The sequence below is a fragment of the Watersipora subatra genome, chromosome 6 (genome assembly GCF_963576615.1).
Source record: "Watersipora subatra chromosome 6, tzWatSuba1.1, whole genome shotgun sequence".
Taxonomy (NCBI): Eukaryota; Metazoa; Bryozoa; class Gymnolaemata; order Cheilostomatida; family Watersiporidae; genus Watersipora; species Watersipora subatra.
In genome coordinates this window covers 30730664-30754829 of record NC_088713.1, presented here as the reverse complement: position 1 = coordinate 30754829, position 24166 = coordinate 30730664, and the positions used below count along the sequence as shown (strand labels likewise).

Here is a 24166-nt window from a genome sequence, read left to right as displayed (position 1 = left end):
AACAGAAGATAGTGACTATATACTTTAGTTTCCATGAAATCTAAGTAAAGATGGAAATACGCTAACATGGCATATCAGGTGGAGATGTATAGTTGCTGCCATTGACCCACCATATCCATGTTTTGAAAGAGGACATAAGTTTCTGTTTCACCAACTTTCCCCGTCAGTTGCAGCTCATTCGAATGAAATCTGTAACTCCTCCTCATCGCATCACAGAACTCAGACTCTTGTTCATACAGGTAGGTGAGCATATCGAGGGATTTGAGAGCCTGGATACTGTTTGGCTGCAAGAAATGTATTTTATGGTAAGCACATACATATATATATATATATATATAAATTGTTTCCTCACCTCGGATACCCCATATGGGTGGTAAATTCTGCTCTAACTCAAGTCTCCTACCAGAGACCTGGGAGTTTGAGCACTCGCCTCAAGATCTTAGCTGTTCCCCAATAGCGCACTTTTGCGCAACTCACCTGAGTTGATTGTTGTTGGTATTTGGGCAAGCCACATTTTATGCGCCGGTGTTATTGCGCCCAGTGCCCCAATGACTATTGGGATTACAGTTGTTCTTACATTCCAGCATTTTTCCATCTCTTCGCCAAGAGGGAGATATTTCTCTACCTTTTCTTTTTCTTTGCTGGCTATATTGTAGTCATTGGGTACTGCTATATCTATTATAGTAGCCCTCTTGTTCTCCTTGTCTACCACCACTATATCTGGTTGGTTTGCTAGGACATGCTTGTCAGTTCGGATGTAGAAGTCCCAGAGGATCTTAGCGCGGTCATTTTCATTGACCTTACCGGGAGCTTCCCACCAGAGTTGTGGTTTATTAAGGCCATACTCATCACATAGACTTCTAATACACAACACCTGCGACATGATTATGCCCCTCAGTGTATGCGTTTCCTGCTAGCTGCTTGCATCCACTGATGTGTTGGATGGTCACGGGTGCATCTTTGCACAGTCTGCATTTAGGATCATCTCTAGTGTGATAGATTTTCGTTTGGTGTTGCCTTGCCGGGAGCACTTGCTCCTGGGCTGCCATGTTTAGCGACTCTGTATTGGCCGTTAGGTTTCCTTTGTTTAGCCACATATATGTCTGGTGAAGATCGCTAACCTTAGATATTTGTTGGTGGTAAGCACCATGAAGAGGTAGAAGTTTCGTGTGCCAGTCAATTTCCTCATCATCAGGGCGTAGGTCCGTTGTAAGAGCAGCCGATTGAAGTTCAGCTAGCAACTTATCTGAAATGGCCATGGAGGCTGCATATGCTTTGATCCTCCTCTTTCACTGTCTGCTGTACACTTTTGAGTCCACTTTTGATTATTATATATATACATATATATACATATATATATACATATATATACATATATTTATACATATATATATACATATATATATACATATATATATATATATATACATATATATATATATATACATATATATATATATACATATATATATATATATATATATCTGGTCACTATATATACTATTAGAACATATATATTCTATATATACTAATCTAATAGTATGATATACATAATACTATAGATTAAATAGTATTATATAATATTATATGTAGAAATCTTACTAATAAAAATCATCTTCTAATCGTGGAGTGTTGAGTTCTCTTTATCGCTTGAATACTTTGAAGTTATACAGTAGTACAGCTAGTATATATATACGTATATATACTAGCTATACATATAAACATATACTAGATGTACTACTCGGCGTTGCCCGAGTAATAAAAAAGTTTTTGGACAGAAAATTGATTTGTATTTAACATATAACAGCATTTGCTATTCTAACTTTCAAACTACATATCATGAGAAAAGTGTTTTGTGTAGTGGAAATAAATTAAGAGAAAATATAAACAACTGTAAAGATTTTCAAACTTTGTCAAACAACTGTAACTTTCAAACTTCATATCATGAGGAAATGATTTTATAATAATAAAATCATTTCCTCATGAAATTTCCTCTTTCAAACTTCATGACTTGAAAGAAGTGCTTCGTTGAAATAAATTAGGAGGACAAATAAAAATGTAAAGGTGTTTGAATGCAAATATAAAATGATTAGCAAGTAATGGATAAATATAGTCTGTTTTGCTATGATTCCAATGTAAAAATATTTGGTTAACAATTATATGATTTCAGTCCATTTCAGTCCATTTCAGTGTTGGCATGCAAAATTATTGTAGGCTATAGACAAACATAGCCGTATAGAAACCCAGTCAATATCTAACGCAATCACCTCCTGATAAAATTCGCCATCACTAAAAATAGTACTAAAATACTACGTTAACCTTAGTAACTATAGGTACCTACAACAACTTTAGTGCATTTTGTGATTATGATCTGTAAGATAATATAACATTACAATGTACTGCGTGAAGAGTTCTTACCTTTGAGACAGACGTGTAACATAAACGCTGAAACTAACATAAATGGATTTAGCTTACTAACCACATACTTTAAGGAAGTTTTATATGTATTTTTAGTAAACTTCAAACTACGGTATATCAGAGAACTAACGTCTTAGATCATTACGCCTTCTATGGCTCAGTGGTAGAGCGCCTAGATTCTAAACTTGCTGTAGCAATCTCCGTAATTTCAAATCCATGAATTTGCGAAATTTTAAATCCAAGATTTTAATAGCTGTAGAAGGACATACACAACGACGAATACGCAGACAAACTTGGAGAAATACAGATCTATATATACAGATATATTTGGTCACTATATGTATTACATATATAAATTATATAATTTATTGTTATATATATTGTCTCTATATAATTAATATTAATTAATAATTATTAATGAATATTATTAATAATTGATTATTTAACTGTTGAATATATTATTAATAATATATATATATATTTCATATACACACTGTATACGTAATATATACTGTATATAGTATGTGTTATATATTATAAATAATATACAGTATGTATAATGTTATATATAACATATTATATATATACTTGGTCACTATATATTAATATTAAATATAATATGAACTATATATGATATATGTATTATTTATACAATATACTTGGTCACTATATATTAATAATAAATATAATATGAACTATATATGATATATGTATTATATATACAATATACTTGGTCACTATATATTAATAATAAATATAATATAAACGATATATAATATACATGATGACTAAATAAGGACTTGTCAACGAGCAGCAGCGCTGAAGCTTGAGTTATACAGAAGAATTGCTTCCACCTGTTCATGCATGCTCACTCCATCAGCAACCGCATCTCTCCTACTTCTGCTCCTCTTTTCCTTATGCTGTCGATGTTTTTTGCTGACCACTGCGCTGCTAGCTCTGCTCCCTGATCTTTTCAAAGGAGTCAGCGCTGACTTCTCTGCTTTCATTTTGGCTTTGGAATCTGTCACTAGAGGCCGCCAGATGAGTAGCTTCATCATCTTAGTCTGATGGCTGTCGGAGATGAAACAGAATTCATGATTCATATGTATTCAAACATGTATGCGACACTATCTAGACATGTGTCTGATGTCATAAGTTTGTGATGTCATACCAATACACGAATCTATGAAATTTCATCTGTTTTGCTGGTATTTTCATGGTACAATGAAACTCGGATAACTCAAACGTCAAGGGACTGAGCAAGAGTGTTCGAGTTATTAGAGTGTTCGAGTTATCAGGACAGTCATAAGTGCACGTATTTATCAGTAGATACATGTACATATACAAACTACAGTATATATAAATCAAAAGCATAGATTGCTTGTTGCAAGTTAAAGGGTCTCTTGTGTGAAGTTTTAAATATTTTCAATCAGAAAGTATAGATATTTTACTATCACTTGAGATTTGTTTGTTGCTTTAGGTGATGTGACTGCCAGGACATTCTCAGATTAAAATTGGCAAAACTTGATCGCGGTTAAAACGCTCAGAAAAAATACATTCGTATTTTTCTACCGACCGTTTTAACCAAGATCAATTTTGCAGTAAGTCGGTTATTACAAAACTGCTTTACTATTAAAAACCCATTATCAATTTTGTCGATTTTACTTTAAATTTATCCGAATTTTACCTCGCTTTTCTTGCTTTCAGAGGGTTATCGCTTAGCGGATGTTTGGTAAAATTTGATTTTTGCAAACCTTTAGAAAAGTCGTTAATGAAAATATTTTGCTAATGTTGGTAATAATGAGACCTAAGAACTACTAAAAGTCGATGTTTATCTCTATGGCTTGGAATAAAGTGATATTCTAAAGCGATAGTAACAACCGTCTCGGTGGCCGTTTGGCAAAAAACTGTTCGAGTTAACGGAGTTTCGGTCGAGTTATCTAAAGCCATTTATCATTGCGTGGGAACGGACCAAACAAATACGTTGAGTTAACCGTGTTTTCGAGTTATCCGAGGGCGAGTTATCCGAGTTTCATTGTAGTTTATAGATAAGCACAATTCTGTTGCTTCAGCAACAGAATTGAAGGAGTTGTCCGCTCACCGTATAATGGCAGCCACATGATTGCTGGTTGCATTGCTCAAGTCCTCTCCTTGTACCTCAATCAGTCTATCATGAACTCTAAGCCCAGCCCTTTCTGCATCAGACTCCTCCTCCACATGACACACAGCCGCAGGTATATCATCGGAGATGGAGAAACCAAATCCATTTGTTCCGCGAGGGATGTGTAGCTGTAGCACATGTAAAGTTAAGGCTAACAGACACCCCCTATGTATGTAGAGCTAAGGCTAACAGACACCCCCTATGTATGTAGAGCTAAGGCTAACAGACAACCCCTATGTATGTAGAGCTAAGGCTAACAGACACCCCCTACATATGTAGAGCTAAGGCTAACAGACACCCCCTATGTATGTAGAGCTAAGGCTAACAGACACCCCCTACATATGTAGAGCTAAGGCTAACAGACACACCCTGCGTATGTAAAGCTTCAAAAAAGGGTTCTTCAAATCATACCTTGTTCAGCAGTGAGCGAAAAACTACCTTGGGAACATTCAGGTACTAAGGCAATCAAGGCAAGTTCTAAGGCAAGTTCAATGAGAGCTTGCGAAGGTGTCAAAGGGGCATAACTTGACGGTTGGCGTAACATGCCTCCGTCTCACTGTCTGTGTAGCCAATACTCAAAGCTTTTCTGGAGTAGTCTGCACCTGGGCCACCCAGGAGAACCACCAATGCGACTTGCTATGTCCAATGTCTACTCGCACTATTCATAATCCATTCTTAGAGAACTGTCAAACCACTCAGTGTTTCGAGCATAAGCCCAATAATTACTATAATAAGAGCCGTGTTCGTCCAAAGCCAAGCAAAAATATTATGAAGAGAAAATGCATCATGTGGAATTCAAACTTACAACATTCAGCTTTGTATACCAGCGCTTTACCTGCGCCAATCGACTGCCTTACCACACTTTGGAATAACTGTGCAGATGCTTATTACACATGACACACACACTCCCTCTCCCTATATGTAAATATACCTGTACATACATATAATGTATATATCTATATGTACATACACAAATATTTTATTATTATAGTCGGACTATTCATTAGTTTTTTTAGTTAGACTTTAGTTTTTTGTTTCTTTTTTGTACACTGCTTTTTAGTTAGTTTACTTCCTGTGGAAAACACGTTAAATACAAATAAATTAATAATTATTAATAATTAAATAAAAGTTTGCTTATCTACATACAGTCAAACATGGATAACTCGAACTTCACGGGACCGAGCGAAAGTGTTCGAGTTATCAGAGCGCTAAAGTTATCAGAGCACATTCATAAGTCCATGTATTTATTTATTAGTAGATACATATACATATACAAAATATAATATAAATCAAAAGCATTAATGGCTTGTTTCAAATTAAATGCTTCTAATGTGAAGTTTAAAAAATCTTCATCAAAAAGTATAGAGATCTTTCTATCACTTGAGATTGGTTTGTTGTTTGAGGTGATGTTATTGCCAGGACGTTTTATAGATTAAAATTGGCAAAACTTGATCGTTGTTGAAATGCTCAGAAAAAAATACATCTTTTTCTTTTGAGCGTTTTAACCGAGATCCATTTTGCCAATTTTTCTTGAAGTTTATGCGAAGGTGACCTCACTTTACCTTGCTTCCGAAGGGCGATCGCTAAGCGGATGTTTGGTAAAAATCAAATCTCACCAAACCTTTAGAAAATTCGTTGACAAAAATATTTTGCCGATGGTGGTAATAACGACGCCTATGAACTACGAAAAGTTTATGTTTACCTCAATGGCTTGGAATAAAGTGATTTTCTAAAGCAATAACAACCGTTTCGGTAGCCGTTGGGCAAAAAACTGTTCGAGTTAACAAAGTTGAGGTCGAGTTATCTATAGCAATTTATCATTACGCGGGAACAGTCCAAAAAAACTGTTCGAGTCAACCATGTGTTCGAGCTATCCGAGGGCGAGTTATCCATGTTTGACTGTATATATATTTCTCAAAGTATGCATGTGGATATGTGTGTATGTATGTCCCTCCAGCTATACCTATTTTTAGAATAGCTGTAGCTGGACGCCGCTGACACAACATCATGGCATACCTTCATTAGAAGCCTAGCGCTTATTAACTAGCTTACTGGAATTTTCCATTGGCAATGTGCTAGGTTAATAGCATGTGGCGAGCAACTCTCATTACCTTTCATTGTCTATAAGCTGATTTTTAATAACATTTTCTATTGGCAATGTGCCAGGTTAAGAGCAAGTGGTAGGCAACTTCTAATCACTTCTCATTGTTTATAAGCTGATTTTAATTCCCGGGCTGCGCCTCCCAGCAACGCCGGGAAGCACAGCCCGGTATTAAAAAGGTTGCAATGGCTGCAAAAAGGTTAAAAGGTTGCAAGAGCATACCTCAAGAGCATACTTTGATATTCGTTCAAATCCAGCACATAACGAGTTTTATAATCCAATATTTTAATAACTGGACAAGCAGACATCTAAACAGATAGTGACAGACGATAACAAACTTTGATATTTATATACATATATAGAGATAGAAATCTACCGTAAAACCTCTAAATGAATGCCAAGGTACTTCATTTTTCAACCCTTTCTCTATAGTGGCGGTCATCGGAGGTGGCATTCAAATAAAGGCTTTGTGTATAAAATGTATTTTTTCAAATGGTTTGTCGGAATTTTGAGAAGATCAAGCATAGCCCTTCTACAGACGAAGCGGATGTCGCCCATATTTTATCTCTTCTTCAGTAGGAGTGATATTAACTCTTTTAGATGCAATGAATCCACTAACTTACCCCCAATTGTCAAACGTCTCTTGAGAAATATGCAAATATGCACTAAGAAACTGAGAAATACTTCTACCGGTTGATATCTATTGCTTGCAATTAAACTGAAATTATATTATAGCCTGTGTCCTTCTTTGCAATTTGTTGGAGCTTTCAATTTTTATTTCATTCTAAATTTAAAAACATATTTTTATTTTATATCTATATTTAACAACGTTGGATAAAAGCTCACTGCACTCATTGATATTTTTGCTGTAGTTAGCAGCCAAAATTTTTAGTTTTATGTGCAATAGAAAAGGATTTCGAGCGTCGATCAATTATAAGATTAGGTTACCACAATGATACTATCAAATAAACCTGCAAATTTATGTTACACTAGCTGCATTACCCGTGTTCGGGAACAGATTTACGTAAAGCAATAGTTTTATTGAGAGTTGTCTTTCATACCGTAAAACAACTCCAAATGTGCAATCTACTGAAATTTTTGTGCTGATCTGACTGCATACACATATGTATGCAGTTACACATATGCAGTTGTACATGTCAATAATGTTGAAGAGCCCATTGGAGATATGCAATGTGTTTTACAGCTAGTCTACAATGCATCAGTCTCGAACTACTCAAATCGGCATTGTCCTAATTTTGTACACAGAACTGATAATGAAATTGACATTGCTAGGCAAACTGACGCTGTTCAAACTGGCAGTATGGAAAAGTTTTACATATTTTAAGAAATTCTAGAAAATATTTTGCTGTTGCACTGCTTAGCTATCACCAGCTTTTATTGAATTGAGACTTCTGCTTGCTTGAAACACTAATCATGACTCACCAGTTCTTCGTCTATAGCCTGTGTTTTGACATGGTATAATATACAAACTGTGCAGCAGTAATGCGGTTGTTGATAAATTTATTATTAATAAAATCTACTATATCAACTACATATATGGCCTCTCGCCTTTTCAACGTAAGGCGTTACATCTGGAGCATTTTTGGACATTCGTCCCATAAAAAAAATTCAACCCTATACTGTGTTGCATGACTGTAGTCAAGCGCGAAGTTTTCTGTCCATACACGGCGCCTGGTAGCAGCTGCTGTAGTTAGTGCATCTCGCTGTTGTCGTCGTTTCATCCGCTCCGAAAATTCAGCTCGGTGAGCAGCTGTTGTAGCTAGTTCTTGTCGCCGCTGCATCTGCTCGGAGGTTTCTGCACGTCTGGCCGATGTAGCGGCTGCTCTGAGCCGTTTGAATTACTGCTGGGGTCGGTTTAGTAGTCTCTGCACTTCTAGCGGCTGCAGCATCTATTCTGGCCTGCTCTCGATGTACCCGTGTTTGTTCGATGGTTTCTGCTCTTCTAGCAGCTGCATCAGCAGTTCTGTTTCGTTGTGGGCGTAGCTGCGTTTGCTCTGCAGTTTCTGCTCGTCTTGCTGCTGCTTCGCAAATTCGATCTCTCTCTACGGGAATCAATCTGTTTTTGCGTTTGGGCAGTAGGCTTTTTGGAAGGCATTGTACTGCTTCAAGCATTTCTAACATTGAATGAGATGCTTATGTAATATACGCTGCTCGCTTTCTTCTCACCGCTGCCTATCGCCAGGCTCGGAGTGCCCGTGCAAGTTCTGTAGTTTCTGTAGTTCTCGTAGCTGGAAAAAGAAGTAAAAGTAACTCAGCTGCGGAAGGAAATGAACATGTTTATTATCACAAACAGTGGCAAATCCAATGTTTTCAACCCTTTTACTGAAGTAGACTCCCTCATGCGTTTTCTATGGTCGACCGCCATAGACACATTTTTGCGACTTTCCCAGCAATTGCTAGTAACTGAATTTTATTATTTGTTGTTAACATAACCAACGGTCTTTAAGACTTTTATAGTAGTGACAGTGTTGTCCAAAGATTTCTCTATAAAATTAGCCTGAAATTTAATTTTAAATCTTTGTTCGAGAATTTCTAACTTAAAAACGAAGATTTTTTGTGCGAGTTCATTAAATGCGTCCGAGTTAAAAAAAACAACAAATAACTACTTATGTTGATGACACATGACCGATAATAAAAATGCACAAAATATAGATACAACGATTTTTTGTATAGCAGTGCTTGTTAACATGTTGGCAAAATGAAATATATAACCAAAACAAACAGTATAGATGGAGTTTGAAATTGAAAAAATATTGTATACATATTAAGCAATATCGGCAAAATGGCTGGCAGTAGGCCGATAGCTAAATTTGTACACGGACGCAAGTGAAAGGTTTATGTAGTGGAAGTGTGGCAATTCATAGACAATACAACATTGATTAAGAAATACCTACCTTTTTTATGTAGAAATGTAGTAGGTGAGAACTGCGTTTTCCTGTGACCGCAAGAAATCAACGTTCGCGTGACCTTCTCAGTACACGTTGGCAGTAAATATTAATCGCATGTAAATTACTATTCATTAATTTATTTTATTTAATGATTAGTACATTTGTATAGTTGTATATGCTGCCGAACTCAGAACGATGCTTTTTCACACGGCCACAATTTTACTGTGCCGAACGCACCAATGTCGTTGGGCGCCGTAAAGAGGCGCGCTAACCAGATATGACGTGCTCTGTGTAAAACTATGAACAGGTTATGTATAGAGGCGTGTAGTAACCGAAGGCTCCCAGTAATGCGCCCTAGATACCTAGTAGCGGCTAATAGTCCGAAAAGTACGGTACTCTATAAAGCGGACAGACAGATAGACAGATAGACAGATAGATAGATAGACAGACAGACAACGATTGCCGTTTATATAGTCGATAATGATAATCTATTAAACGCTACAAATATATATTCATGAAAATGTGACATAAACGAATCATACTTATATTACATGCAGAACCCAAAAAATTATTGTTTTTAAAACAAAAATATTTGCATCGTTAGCTTGGATAGCTGCATTCTGATTGTTGCTTTCGATGGAACAAACATCTTCTGGTCGTGCAATACTTTCCACGATGTCTTCTGATCTCAACCTATTCTTCTGAACTGCTGAGCTAGTCGATATTAGCGTCCAAACTATTTTTTGGCAGAGCCAAACTTTCACGCGTAGCAAAATGTTTGCTCGTTAATCTTTGGCATAAAACTAGTGGTTCCATATATATGTACCATCATAAATGTAGACCATACATATATCTATATCTATATATATATATATTTATATATATATATATTTATATATATATATATATTTATATATATATATATTTATATATATATATTTATATATATATATTTATATATATATATATTTATATATATATATATATATATATACTCATGCTACAGATAGTGCTGTTTCGGCTATTGAAGCCTCATCAGTGCAACTCAGAGCTTAGACAAGGGACACAAATCCCATAACCAATGAGAGTTGACTTCCTGCCACTTCTATGTACTTTGAAGTATTAAAAACCACATTAAACAAGGAACTGCAATTAAACTGAGGCAGCTATTAATTATTTCTATGGTGTTACTTTTAAAGTTATAAGTAAAATAATGTGAAAAGTTTTGGAGTTGGACAACTACAGAATTGATTGTTATTGATGAAAACAATTCACTACGAATTCACTTCAAATACGATTATGTGGACACTTTTCTACCAATCAATTGATATTATGAGTTTGTAAAAATCAAAGATTATCAAAGTGGTAGTCAAATAGAGGTAGTGTTCAATTAGAGGTTGCACGGTATATATAAATGAGATATACTCTACAAGATTAAATTATTCGCGAAGTTGAATTTTGCAAAAATTGTTTTTTCATGCATGTTCGCGGAATAAATTATTCGCGAATGAACACATTCGCGAACAAATTAATCCGTGAAAGCAGCTAGCAATAGAGTAAAACCATTGAACTCAAAACCCAAATGGCCAAGCAATAGGGTTTTGAGTTCAATGAGTAAAACCTTTACGTGCGTATACCAAGTGTTTAGGTTTGTATTTAGCAGAGAAATTTATTTCGATCGTCTTAAGCTATAAATTTTCGACTGAATCCAGAGGCTTTCATGAATGTTTATCGATTTGGAGGCCTTTGGTGAACCAAAAAATTGTGGTAGGTTATGAGTTTTTTCAATGTAAAGAACTGCAGGAGAGATTTTTTCGATGATGATGCCGCGCCGAATAACTTGTGACAACCTTGAATAATTTTGTCAAGAAGTGGGATGCATTGGCAATGGGCTTAACTAAAAGCCCCGGCGATGATTTTAAAAGAGTTTGGAACTCAGCTACGTTTACTAACTCTGCCTAACGGCTAGTTTTTAATTCGAGGTATTAGTTGTTCTAAAAAAATATTAAAAATAAAATGACTATATTCACGGATTTTAATAATTCGCAGAATTGACTGTACGCGAACTCGTGAATTATTAAATTCATCAAATAATTTCATCCTGTAGGGTATATCTATAAGTACTAGGTGAATGCCCAGCGGTGAGTAATAAAAAAAGGTTTTGCACAGAAAATTTACTTTTACATCTTTTAACATTCTAACTTTTACATCATCTAACATTCTAACTTTTACATCATCTAACATTCTAACTTTTACATCATCTAACATTCTAACTTTTACATCATCTAACATTCTAACTTTTACATCATCTAACATTCTAACTTTTATATAATCTAACATTCTAACTTTTACATCGTCTAACATTCTAACTTTTACACCGTCTAACATTCTAACTTTTACATTATCTAACATTCTAACTTTTACATCATCTAACATTCTAACTTTTACATCATCTAACATTCTAACTTTTATATCGTCTAACATTCTAACTTTTACATCTTTTAACATTCTAACTTTTACATCATCTAACATTCTAACTTTTACATCATCTAACATTCTAACTTTTACATCATCTAACATTCTAACTTTTACATCATCTAACATTCTAACTTTTACATCATCTAACATTCTAACTTTTATATAATCTAACATTCTAACTTTTACATCGTCTAACATTCTAACTTTTACACCGTCTAACATTCTAACTTTTACATTATCTAACATTCTAACTTTTACATTATCTAACATTCTAACTTTTACATCATCTAACATTCTAACTTTTACATCATCTAACATTCTAACTTTTATATCGTCTAACATTCTAACTTTTACATCATCTAACATTCTAACTTTTACATCATCTAACATTCTAACTTTTATATCGTCTAACATTCTAACTTTTACATCGTCTAACATTCTAACCTTTACATCATCTAACATTCTAACTTTTACATCATCTAACATTCTAACTGTTACATGAAGACGTTTGTTTATTCCTGTGTACTGTCTTTATTCCTATGTACATGAAATTCATACTGTACCGGCTGCAGTACCTGCTGTACTGTACCTACTACAGTTTTATACTGATTGCAATAGTCGAGCTACTCATGCGAGTTTAAGTATTTTTCTTTTGGCCAACAATTTTAGTATGTTTTATGCTGAAATATTTAGTGGGAAGCCATGAATGATTGGCATGTATGATGAGTATGTACACAATTTATTCCATAGCATAGCCAATCGGACAGTGTAGTGTATTGAATAAGTTCCTGTTTGCAAAACTGGAGGTTCCAAGTTCAAATTCAGTGCGCAGCAGATTTTAAATTTTAAGACTTTGTTGCTATAACTGGACACATGGACAAACAACCACTAGAGCACCAAGCGTGAAACCACGTTGTAGCTGCCACAGAGAAATCTTGGTCAAAAATCATCTAATTACTGTAAAACCTGTATTTAAATACCGTCACTATGGGAGAAGGGTGGAAAAATAGAGCATCACTTTTTAATAGATCGCCACTTTTATTTAACTGCGACTTTGATATTCTTTGATCTTTACAAACCCATAACAGCAAGTGGTCAGTACAAAGGTGTCCCTAAAATTATACTAATAATAACTCGGTTACATCAATAACACTAAATAATAACAATTAACTCTTTCATTGTTTTTGTTCGAAGTCGGTTTTTCAGCTCCAAAGCTTTACGGTTTCCGTTACAACCTTGAAAGTAACGCCATAATGTAACGCCATAGAAATAATTGATAACTGTATCAGGCTAATAGTATTTCATTGTTTACTTCGACGTGTGCATAAAACAATTTAGCAATTACGATGGACTCTCTACCATTATTTAAAGGCTAAAACGCGTGTGCAAGATTAAACACGGTTTCTCTAGATTTTCGCGAAGGTGTACTCTAAATGGCAAAGCGTAAAAGTTTCGCTAAAAAAATTGTTTGAACGTTAATACTGACTAGTCCGGCAGTAAAGAAGTGTGGAGGTTAGAAGACACTGTGGAAGGTATTGCACAGTCAGATAAAGATGAAATTAGAGATGTCATAATACGCTTCCGCTTGATCCGAGCATTTTAACCACGATCAAGTTTTGTCCGTTTCAATCCTGAAACATCCTGGCAGTCAAACCGCCTCAAAAATTAAAAACAATCACAAAAAATATAGAACAATACCGTCATTTTTTGATAAAATTAACAAAAGAGTTGTGTAAGTTCATTTGAACGATTAAACAAGGTGTAACCTTACGAGACTCCGACCGGATATGACATGATAGGAAGAATATCTCAACATGAATTAACTTTGTCTGTTGAGGTCTGAATGCATCCAACTACAAAGCTCAAAAGCTCTCATGTTTCAATGTGAGTGCCTAATTTGACAATTAAAGTAGGTGCTCAAAAGCTCTCATGTTTCAATGTGAGTGTCTAATCTGACAATTAAAGTAAGTGCTATGAAGCTCTCATGTTTCAATGTGAGTGTCTAATCTGACAATTAAAGTAGGTGCTCAAAAGCTATCATGTTTCAATGTGAGTGTCTAATCTGACAATTAAAGTAGGTGCTATGAAGCTCTCATGTTTCAATGTGAGTGTCTAATCTGACAATTAAAGTAGGTGCTATACAGCTCTCATGTTTCAATGTGAGTGTCTAATCTGACAATTAAAGTAGGTGCTCAAAAGCTATCATGTTTCAATGTGAGTGTCTAATCTGACAATTAAAGTAGGTGCTATGAAGCTCTCATGTTTCAATGTGAGTGTCTAATCTGACAATTGAAGTAGGTGCTATCAAGCTCTCATGTTTTAATGTGAGTGTCTAATCTGACAATTAAAGTAGGTGCTATACAGCTCTCATGTTTCAATGTGAGTGTCTAATCTGACAATTAAAATAGGTGCTATAAAGCTCTCATGTTTTAATGTGAGTGTCTAATCTGACAATTAAAGTAGGTGCTATAAAGCTCTCTCGCTAGAGCTTGAAGCTAAAATAAAAATAGGTCATTTACCAAATATGGGACAAACTGTGCTCCATCGCTGTTGAGTCGATTCCACGCGGCCATAGAGTCGCTAGAGGAGAGGCTCGAGTCAGGAGAAAGAGTCAGCGATGGACGGAAGAGTGCCTGGCGCTTGACTCGTCTCATCGATGGATGGCTTCCTTGAGGTCGACTCACAACTGTTGTGTCCTGCATAAAGTTGAAGCGATTGTAGCTATGCAAACAGGTAGCTAGCCAATGAGATGTTAGCTATGCAAACAAGTAACTAGCCAATGAGATGTTAGCTATGCAAACAGGTAGCTAGCCGATGAGATGTTAGCTATGCAAACAAGTAACTAGCCAATGAGATGTTAGCTATGCAAACAGGTAGCTAGCCAATGAAATGTTAGCTATGCAAACAAGTAACTAGCCAATGAGATGTTAGCTATGCAAACAAGTAGCTAGCCAATGAGATGTCAGCTATGCACACATGTAATTACCCAATGAGATGTTAGCAGACATGTAATTACCCAATGAGATGTTAGCACACATGTAATTACCCAATGAGATGTTAGAACACATGTAATTACCCAATGAGATGTTAGCTATGCACACATGTAATTACCCAATGAGATGTTAGCACACATTAGAGTTCCCCGATTCTAATATCGGAATCGGTATCGGTGCCGATGTGGGTGTTAAGTATCTGAATCGGCCGATCTTTTCTTAAAAAATCGGAAATTTCAGATACTTTTACAGATCAACTATTTAGCAGAAAACCGTATTTTAGCCTGCTACACTAATAAAAAATCATCAGTTGCAAGCTCCTTACTGTTACCTAATGAATTCCGAGCCTGTCACAAAATCTATTTCATGTCTATAGCCTAATAAACATCCACACAGCTGAGGAATCTTTTGGTTTTAGTTAGGACGTAATCACAAAGTGTGGTATTTCCCAATTACAGCGATATGATTTATTGCAGCCAATCACGCACATAAGAACAATGATGAGATACAGAATGCAGTGTAATGTTTCTATTTACTAGCATTACTAAAGTAATTTGAGCAGTTGATGCATAAAGTTATCTATCTCTCTCTTGATCCTGACGATATGATGTATCGTTTGTATCGCATAAAATAACCTCAGTAGCTTATCGGTATTTAGCCTGTCCTCCATGATACGTGACAAGAGAATCTTTCTTCAACACGACTGGCTACATCGTTAGCGATACAAAATGAAGACGCTTCACTGAGATAATTGAATCACTAACGGTAATTAAACGAAACATTTATTTGCTTTAAACAGGTACAGGCGCAACAGCTCGTTCAGCAGTAGAAGAGAGACTTCATTATCACAGATAAAGCTGTATCACTAACAGTAATTATCATTATTAATAACAGATTTCAAGAAACATGCACTGTTTTGTTACTAAAAGCACGATATGGCAGGATGTGAATGTATATACATGTATATCTTTTTTCCATAAATACAAACAAATAATACGTCAATATTTATATTTTCTCTGCATTATATTTATATTTGCATAATAAAATTAACAATTATCTATGCAACCCAGAAGATCTGAATCGGTATCTGAATCGGATTATTTTTCAATAAGAATCGGTATATTGAATCGGTATCCGAATCGGCTGGTGAAATTAGAATCGGGGCATCTCTAGCACACATGTAATCAATCACCCAATAAGACGTGATTCAAGATTAAAATAAAAAAGAATTAAGATTAAAATAAAATGTTTAAATGAAAGGAATGTTTTACTTTTATGAATGTCCTGTAAAAGTTCATCAAGATGAACATAGTGAATAGTTTGTGAAATCTGTAAAGCACACAGCTGCAACAGCTCAACTTTTGGTCCGTTAAAAAAACAATTAGATATCACATAAAAACTGTCAGATTTTATATTGAACTATGTCATCGTGTGAGTAAAGGGTCACTAAGATCAGTCCTGGTCAATTGGTCCAAATCCAATCAGTCCAACAATGATTGGTCCAAAGCTAATTCGTCTAAAATCAACTCATCAACTTGTCTAAGGGTAGGATTAGTCGAACGGCACAATTGGTTTAAAAATATTTTCACAGGACAATGACGATATTTAGAGACTAAGAGCTGGCACATAAACTACAATCTTGAGCTATTTATAATTATAATATTGTTAATCCTGTTAAGCTTTTTTGTAATTTTAAAGTTTTTTATACACAAAAATTACCTGAATCTACAATTATTGCAATATAACTTCACCTATTTTAACTTGTGCGTACTAAATACAAGTTTCCGGTTTAAGTTTTAGCATTTCTATCCTAGTGCTGGAACGATATTACGATATTTCGGTATACCGTCGATACCACTCTCTGATACCGACTGTACCGAGTGCTTTCTGCCCATATCGAAATATCGGATATCGTCGATAGTTGACGATATCAACGATAATATATATATTCTATTCGACTTGATACCCGATTCTTCAAAGAATTATAATGATACATAGATTCATTAAGGAGTTGTTCTCTCAAGGCAGCTTTTTCTGGCAGATAAGATAACTCCGAATAACATAACTGATATTTCGCTATATCGGTTGGCTACGCCATCATATCGTACCGAAACGAATTTTTGATATCGTCCCAGCACTATTCTAGCCTTGTCTTTAGATCAACTTTAAGCTAATCGTCATTAGACTAAATGGTATATCGAATGTATCGGTTTTAGACTAAATGTCTTTAAAAGTTCACTTACAACAAAATTCACATTACATTTAATTGATATGAAAAGATTCATCATGTCTTCCTCTGTTGTGTTGTAGGTGCAAAATATGTGGAAATGTGATTACAAGCCCTTAAAAGCTCTAAAACGAAAAGCCGCCGTAGATTGGAATCATGGAGTAATGAGCTAAATGTATGTAACAAAACTAGCCTATAACATAGCTAGCAGTACCAAGCAGTGGGCGTAGTTCAGTTTGTCCAATGTTTGAGTGCTTCCTCTTCGAGAACTTTGTCTATCCATAGAGCTACTCCGAGTTGACGCTGAAGACCGCGATCGAACTGGCTTGTGATTAGACGGATGGTTGGACATGTGAAACTTGGCCAATTCCTAAAACGCATTTATTATGCGAATATCATGTTGATATCATGTTAATATCATGTTGATATGTTAATATCATGTTGATATGTTAATAATATCATGTGAATATCATGTGAATATCATGTTGATATCATGTTAATATCATGTTAATATCATGTTGATATCATGTTGATATCATGTTGATATCATGTTGATATCATGTTAATATCATGTTGATATCATGTTGATATCATGTTAATATAATGTTGATATCATGTTGATATCATGTTAATATCATGTGAATATCATGTGAATATCATGTTAATATCATGTTAATATCATGTTGATATCATGTTGATATCATGTTAATATCATGTTAATACCATATTGATATCATGTTAATATCATGTGAATATTATGTTGATATCATGTTAATATCATGTTAATATCATGTTGATATCATGTTGATATCATGTTGATATCATGTTGATATCATGTTAATACCATATTGATATCATGTTAATATCATGTGAATATCATGTTGATATCATATTAATATCATGATAATATCATGTTAATATCATGTTGATATAATGGTGATATCATGTTGATATCATGTTAATATAATGTTGATATCATGTTAATATCATGCTAATATCATGTTAATATCATGTGAATATAATGTTAATATCATGTTGATATCATATTAATATCATGTTAATATCATGCTAATATCATGTTAATATCATGTGAATATCATGTTGATATCATGTTAATATCATGTTAATATCATGTTGATATCATGTTAATATCATGTTGATATCATGTTGATACCATTTTAATATCATGTTAATATCATGTTAATATCAAGTTAATATCATGTTAATATAGTGTTAGTATCTTGTTAATATCATGTGAATATCATGTTGATATCATGTTAATATCATGTTAATATCATGTTGATATAATGGTGATATCATGTTGATATCATGTTAATATAATGTTGATATCATGTTAATATCATGCTAATATCATGTTAATATCATGTGAATATAATGTTAATATCATGTTGATATCATATTAATATCATGTTAATATCATGCTAATATCATGTTATTATCATGTGAATATCATGTTGATATCATGTTAATATCATGTTAATATCATGTTGATATCATGTTAATATCATGTTGATATCATGTTGATACCATTTTAATATCATGTTAATATCAAGTTAATATCATGTTAATATAGTGTTAGTATCTTGTTAATATCTTAGGTATCTTGTGTAAATTTTCTCTGAAAGAGAAAAATGTACAAAGAGTTTACAATTGAAAGAAAAAAAACTAAAAATAAATAGTAAACACAAAAATACATATAAATTTCACAGTTTAATTTTCTCTACTTTTGCTTTTTATGTTACAGCTTAATAACAATTGATGCATATGAAGAACTCTGAATGCTTAGCTAGCCTTAACTGGCCCACATCAGCCAAACATCAAATATTAGTTAAGTACAGAGTAAGATGAACTGAGGACAAGTTAAGTACAGTAATACTTCAACTTACGAGTGCTCCAACGTACGAGAAACTTGAGATACGAGCCAGCTTTTAAGCAAGTTTTAGCACTAACATTCGAGCCATGTTTGAGATACGAGCATGTGAGTCAGTTGCCAAGTACGCTGGACGTGTTTTATGAGAACAGCATCACACTGTATTTTTAATTGCTCAGGTTATAATACGTTTGTACCGTGTTTTTTGTGTGCGATTTTCAGTGCAGAAGTATGTGAATTAAAAGTACTGTGCGTACACCGAAAGTTTGCCAGTAAAATGAAAGATAATGCAAAGAAAAAGCAAATGATAACAATTGATATTAAACAGAAAATTATTGAAAAATATGCGAAATGTGTATGCATGAATGAGCTAGCTCAGCATTGTGACCAAAATATATCAACAATGATCAAACAGAAGGATTATATTCAGGGCATTTAGTTCGCAAAAGGACTAACCATAGTTTCTAACTGGCGCAGCGATCTTCACGACCGCTGATGGAGGGACTGCTCAAGCATTGGATTAACGAGAAACAATTGGCCGGTAACAGCGTAACTGAAACGATGCTATGTGAACAGGCCGGTGCTATCTATCAAAACTATAAAAATAGACATTCGGGCAAGTTGGCTAGTGGTCGTGCATTAACCCTTTGTGACGACACCAGTGTTGGTTCTAATCGCAACACGTTGAAAGGGCGACAGAAACAAACGTCCTTAGATAGGTTTATCTTAAAACGGCTGGCTAGTCATGGAAGCGAAACAAAGGAAAAATTAGCAAACCAGCGAGCAACTTAAAACTATGAACGCCGAAGATATTTTAATTATGTTAAGTTAAAAATGAAAGTTTGCTTTTAGGTTTGCTTCTAAGTCTGTCTTTTAAGACTGATTAAATCCAAATTTATCAAAGTCAACTGTTGTAATGAAGGATAACTTATCTCTTCCTCTGGCAAATGCTAGCGTTAGCTGCTATTGTAGGTATTTAATTTGACATTTTAATTAATCACATTTCCTTGCATTATTTTTTATTTGTTGTTTTTTGAAAGCATGCGCTAAGTTAGGACAATAACCAACACGTTCTTTCTGTTACAATATCTTGTTTTGAGTGTTTTATTTTAATTCTTTTAGAGTATGGAAACCAATCAATATATATTTAATTGTTCTATATATAAATAAATTGCACCAACATGTGAGTAAATTGACATACGAGCTCAGTCTCGGAACGCATTAAGCTCGTAAGTCGAAGTATGACTGTACAGAGTAAGACGAACTGAGTACAAGTTAAGTACAGAGTTAGATGAACTGAGTACAGGTTAAGTACAGAGTAGGATGAACTGAGTACAAGTTAAGTACAGAGTTAGATGAACTGAGTACAGGTTAGGTACAGAGTTAGATGAGCTGAGTACAGGTTAAGTACAGAGTTAGATTAACTGAGTACAGGTTAGATACAGAGTTAGATGAACTGAGTACGGGTTAAGTACAGAGTAAGATGAACTGAGTACAGGTTAAGTAGAGTGAGATGAACTGAATACAGGTTAAGTACAGAGTGAGATGAACTGAGTACAGGCTAAGTACAGAGTAAGATGAACGGAGTACAGGTTAAGTACAGAGTGAGATGAACTGAGTACAGGTTAAGTACAGAGTGAGATGACCTGAGTACAGGTTAGGTACAGACTTGGATGAACTGAGTACAGGTTAGGTACAGAGTGAGATGACCTGAGTACAGGTTAGGAACAGACTTGGATGAACTGAGTACAGGTTAGGTACAAAGTAAGATGATTCGAGTACAGGTTAAGTATAGGAATATTGGTCAAGAATAGAAGACTCATACATACAATGACACCCCCTGATACATCTTCTCTGCTCCGTACTTTGACTGGCCGCGCTCTACCCTCCGGCTGATTCGGCCGTTTGTAAAGAGATTTAGATGGCACCTGGTAACGCGTCTGCTTATCGTCTACGTTAATAAAGACAAGCATTTTGACCGACAGAAGTGAAGGAACATATACATTTGATATAACACGAAAGCGCTATATTTCACTGGAATATGTGTGTAATCATTTGAAGGCACAAAAATATTTCTCATAGCGTTGGCTCCCATAAATATGCCATAAATTATCATGAATCCTTTTGAGTGCAGCTAGCTACAAACCTCGAAGATACGTATTTTGTTAAATTTAACGAGCTAAAAGCAGAACCCACAGAGAAATTAAACACATCTCTAGAGCCGCGTTAAGGTAACTATTCAAGTAACATTTGTCTATAGCCTAAGCTTCTTGAACAATTGTCCCCTGCAATTGTCAATCAGTGCGAAAATAACCCTGACTCAAATTTGTCTGGATTATTTTGTGAAATAAAAATTCTTGCAAAGTTTTGGCCTTGCACAATTGCGAGTAACAACCTATTCGCTTTGACCAATCACTGATCACTACTAGAGGTGGAACGAGACAGGTTTTTTAAGTTCGAGACGAGACTCAAGACACTCTCTTGTAAAAATTCGAGACTCGAGACACGAGACAGTAAAATAATGAGCATTTGGTGATGATTTCACTACACCAGTACTAGCTACTTGGTATATATAAAATTAATAAAACTATTTTTAAATTGAATTTTCGCCTGGTGTAAACGATTTAAATACAACATTTTAATAGTGATATGCATGTAGTTTTTGTAAACAAAAGTAACACAAACAGCTCTAAAATACCGAAGTTATATATTCTAAGAATTTTGAGCTTGATTGATCATAATTATTATAAACATATTGCTTTGTACATGTATATTTTTACCATCTATTGAATAATTCTTACTTTTTAATGTAATGAAACCGATAGCCGTCGCTCTACAAAGAAATACCGCAACTAAAAGAACACACGATAATACTTTCATTCTTATCGTTTCATTAATGTTAAGTGTTGTTTGTGTATTAATTGTAGTACGCGAATTATATTTAAATTGTACTCATGAAATTATATTAATTACTGTATACATGCACATGTATATTCTTATATTGAGCTAACAAAATGTCATTGTTAACCGAACACGAACTATGGTCGACACAGCCTTTCGTTCGTTTCTCCGTGTCCGGGAAAGTTTTACCCGCGATTGGTAGTATATACGTAAAAGAGGCCCGAATTTTATGAAGGGCAGTTGGTGTTTAGACACGATACGATAAAATACAGACATTTTACCCGCAAAAGTCTTATTTATTAAATTGGATTATCCGAAGAGTAATTAGATACGAGCCGGTATCTGTTTTAAGGACACAGAACCGAACTAAAATATAACAGAGCCGTTGTCCGGACTACATGATTAGACTCAGTGGCCAACATAATCAATAGGAACAGGTAGTAATGGACCGGGTATAACTTTAAAGGCAGTTGCCCGCAATCCATTTCAATATATGGAGTTGTCGCTACCGTAAGAAGCCATGTTTTAACAACCGTGCGCAGGCGCTTTAGTTCTATTTCCTGTCTCGAGTTTGGCAATAGTTAAGTCGATACTCGAGACGTCTCGTGTCTCGTTCCACCTCTAATCACTACCTATTCGTTCTGACCAATCACTAGTCACCGCTTATTCACTCTGATCAAAAACTATACCTCCTCTTTTCCTAAGCTCCCTGTTTGTTTAACTACTTTCCATCAACAATTCGACACTGAAGATATTCATAAAACAAATATAACCGCACAAAACAATTTCATAGGAACATAAAAGTGTTGCCAACTTACAGATAGCCAAGCATGTATCGGCAGCACTAAAACCAAGAAACAAAAATATTATTAGTCGGAGTTCCTACTCTAACCTGCTGTAACAGCAGACTTAGTGCCTCTGTCAGTGTCACTACTGGATACAGAGCCAGGTCCAGGTATGGGTGGAGGCCTTGACCTTGGCGCAGGTTTCCCCAAAGATGACCTTCGTCTTGATCTTATCTTTCCTTCTGCAATGAACGTAAATGCTTCTGATGGCCAAAAAACGAATAAAATCAAGATGGAAGATATACAGGGTTATAATAGCATTACTAATCGGTATACAGGGTTATAATAGCATTACTAATCGATATGCAGGGTTATAATAGCATTACTAATCGATATACAGAGTTATAATAGCATTACTTATCGATATACAGGGTTATAATAGCATTACTAATCGATATACAGGGTTATAATAGCATTACTAATCGATATGCAGGGTAATAATAGCATTACTAATCGATATACAGGGTTATAATAGCATTACTAATCGATATGCAGGGTTATAATAACATTACTAATCGATATACAGAGTTATAATAGCATTACTAATCGATATACAGAGTTATAATAGCATTACTAATCGATATACAGGGTTATAATAGCATTACTAATCGATATACAGGGTTATAACAGCATTACTAATCGATATGCAAGGTTATAATAGCATTACTAATCGATATACAGGGTTATAATAGCATTACTAATCGATATACAGGGTTATAACAGCATTACTAATCGCTATACAGGGCTATAATAGCATTACTAATCGATATGCAGGGTTATAATAGCATTACTAATCGATATACAGGGTTATAATAGCATTACTAATCGATATGCAGGGTTATAATAGCATTACTAATCGATATACAGGGTTATAATAGCATTACTAATCGATATACAGGGTTATAATAGCATTACTAATCGATATGCAGGGTTATAATAACATTACTAATCGATATACAGAGTTATAATAGCATTACTAATCGATATACAGGGTTATAATAGCATTACCAATCGCTATACAGGGTTATAATAGCATTATTAATCGATATACAGGGCTATAATAGCATTACCAATCGCTATACAGGGTTATAATAGCATTGCTAATCGACATACAGGGTTATAATAGCATTACTAATCGATATACAGGGTTATAATAGCATTACTAATCGATATACAGGGTTATAACAGCATTACTAATCGATATGCAAGGTTATAATAGCATTACTAATCGATATACAGGGT

At 34.7% G+C, this 24166-nt stretch overlaps 1 protein-coding gene across 1 annotated transcript in view; it reads right to left on the bottom strand.

Moving 5' to 3' along the window:
• LOC137398959 (uncharacterized) overlaps positions 1–24166 on the bottom strand; it is a 197010-nt gene that overhangs the window by 147364 nt on the left and 25480 nt on the right. The window contains exons 8-14 of the mRNA XM_068085122.1: positions 22972–23106; positions 21008–21129; positions 17502–17657; positions 14587–14763; positions 4520–4707; positions 3273–3489; positions 111–284 (exon numbers count right to left, since the gene is read on the bottom strand). Coding sequence (XP_067941223.1) covers positions 111–284; positions 3273–3489; positions 4520–4707; positions 14587–14763; positions 17502–17657; positions 21008–21129; positions 22972–23106 — 1169 coding nt within the window. The remainder of the gene's footprint in view (positions 1–110; positions 285–3272; positions 3490–4519; positions 4708–14586; positions 14764–17501; positions 17658–21007; positions 21130–22971; positions 23107–24166) is intronic.